Here is a 1,551-nt window from a genome sequence, read left to right on the forward strand (position 1 = left end):
ATAGATTTAAATATCGAGTTTTTGATTAATTGATATTATTACGACTATATACTAAATAATTTTAGATAATATTATTATTAAATAATTAAAAATTATCTTTAAATAGATATTATATTACACTTACAATATATTATTAAAAAATTTGTGTAATATAAACTTCTTGTACTGAATTATTAATAGATATCCTAATTAAAAAATTGTGTAATATAATGAATTTCTAGAATGCATCAGAAAGTAGCTTATTCTCGTATAAGGTGACACACCCGAACCCAACCCAGCTTTTATCTATCTCCAGCTTTCTTCCTCTTCCTTTTGCTTGCTTTTGAACATTTTAGTTCTTTGGGCGGTGCATTTATGATAAAAACCAGTGGAATAAGAAGGAAATATTTTTTTTTTGGAAAAAAACAGTTATTTGTTGTTAAATCTTTCAAAAGATGGAAAGTTTTCAGACCATTATCGTCATTACAACACATCTGATGATGCTACTGAGTTCACCAGCTTCAGCAGCAGACAGTATCGCCGCCGCTTCGAATGCCACATCCTCAAAGTACCAGATCGAGTGCACCATGTGTTCCTCGTGCGAAAATCCATGTCAGCAAGTCCCGTCGAAGCCGCCACCGCCTCCGTCGCCGCCACCGCCTGCGGTTCCCAACCCTAACTACTGCCCTCCACCACCTTCTCCACCCAGTTCTAGCGGAGGTGGAAACTACTACTACTCTCCACCTCCGCCATCCCAATCCAGCGGCGGAAACGACTACTACGCTCCACCTCCACCAAGTGGCGGCGGCATCGGCGGCACGTATTACCCTCCGCCCACGTACAAAAACTACCCGACGCCGCCGCCTCCGAATCCTATCGTCCCTTACTTCCCTTTCTACTACCACATTCCGCCGCCGCCGTCAGGGGCTCAGAATTTGTCGGCGTATTGGATTTCCACCTTGATTTCTGTTCTGGGTCTTTTCCTCTTCTTCTTTTAGATATTAAAAACTAGATGGAAAATAATGTGGCAGATTGACAGATCTGAGGAAAATTTTCTGCAGCTGAGAGAAAATGGAAGAAAATATGAGCAAAGAAGGCATTTGCAAAGGATGAAGAACATGGGGTAATAATCTTTCTTTTCTCTCTTCTATTTTCTTTTTCATGCTGTAGATTGATTATGTAATTTGGTTCTTATGATTAACTTTTTGTATCTATTTTTGGTTCAATTAGTGTTAATTGCAAACTAATAAGGACACCAAGTTAATTATACCCTATCCTCTTCAGTTTACTGATGTTCTAATAATTTAATTATTTTTAGGATTTTTTAATTTAATCCATCTGTTATTATTTCTTGTTGTTTGTTTGATTTAGGGTTATCAATTGAGTTTTAATTATTACATTAAGTGAATAAAATTTTAGAAATTAAAACAGAGGAGTTGAATTAAATAATTAAATAGTTTCAGGGACTAAGATCGAAATTAAGTCTTTCTTCTTAGCTTTTGAGCGGTGGCATTCAATGAACGGGCTTACCTTCCTTTTCCATAATCCCATGTGAAAAAGTGGGCTGTCCAC

At 37.0% G+C, this 1,551-nt stretch overlaps 1 protein-coding gene across 1 annotated transcript; it reads left to right on the forward strand.

Annotated features, from left to right (window-relative positions):
* Positions 1 to 284: 284 nt before the first annotated feature.
* On the forward strand, positions 285 to 1,229 carry LOC120191925 (mulatexin-like). Its single transcript, XM_039194793.1, has one exon. It carries the CDS (start codon positions 435 to 437, stop codon positions 975 to 977), a length of 543 nt encoding a protein of 180 aa, XP_039050724.1. The 5' UTR covers positions 285 to 434; the 3' UTR covers positions 978 to 1,229.
* The last annotated feature ends 322 nt before the right edge of the window (positions 1,230 to 1,551 follow it).

The sequence above is a fragment of the Hibiscus syriacus genome, unplaced genomic scaffold, assembly GCF_006381635.1.
Source record: "Hibiscus syriacus cultivar Baekdansim isolate YM2019G1 unplaced genomic scaffold, ASM638163v2 tig00004198_pilon, whole genome shotgun sequence".
Lineage (NCBI taxonomy): Eukaryota > Viridiplantae > Streptophyta > Magnoliopsida > Malvales > Malvaceae > Hibiscus > Hibiscus syriacus.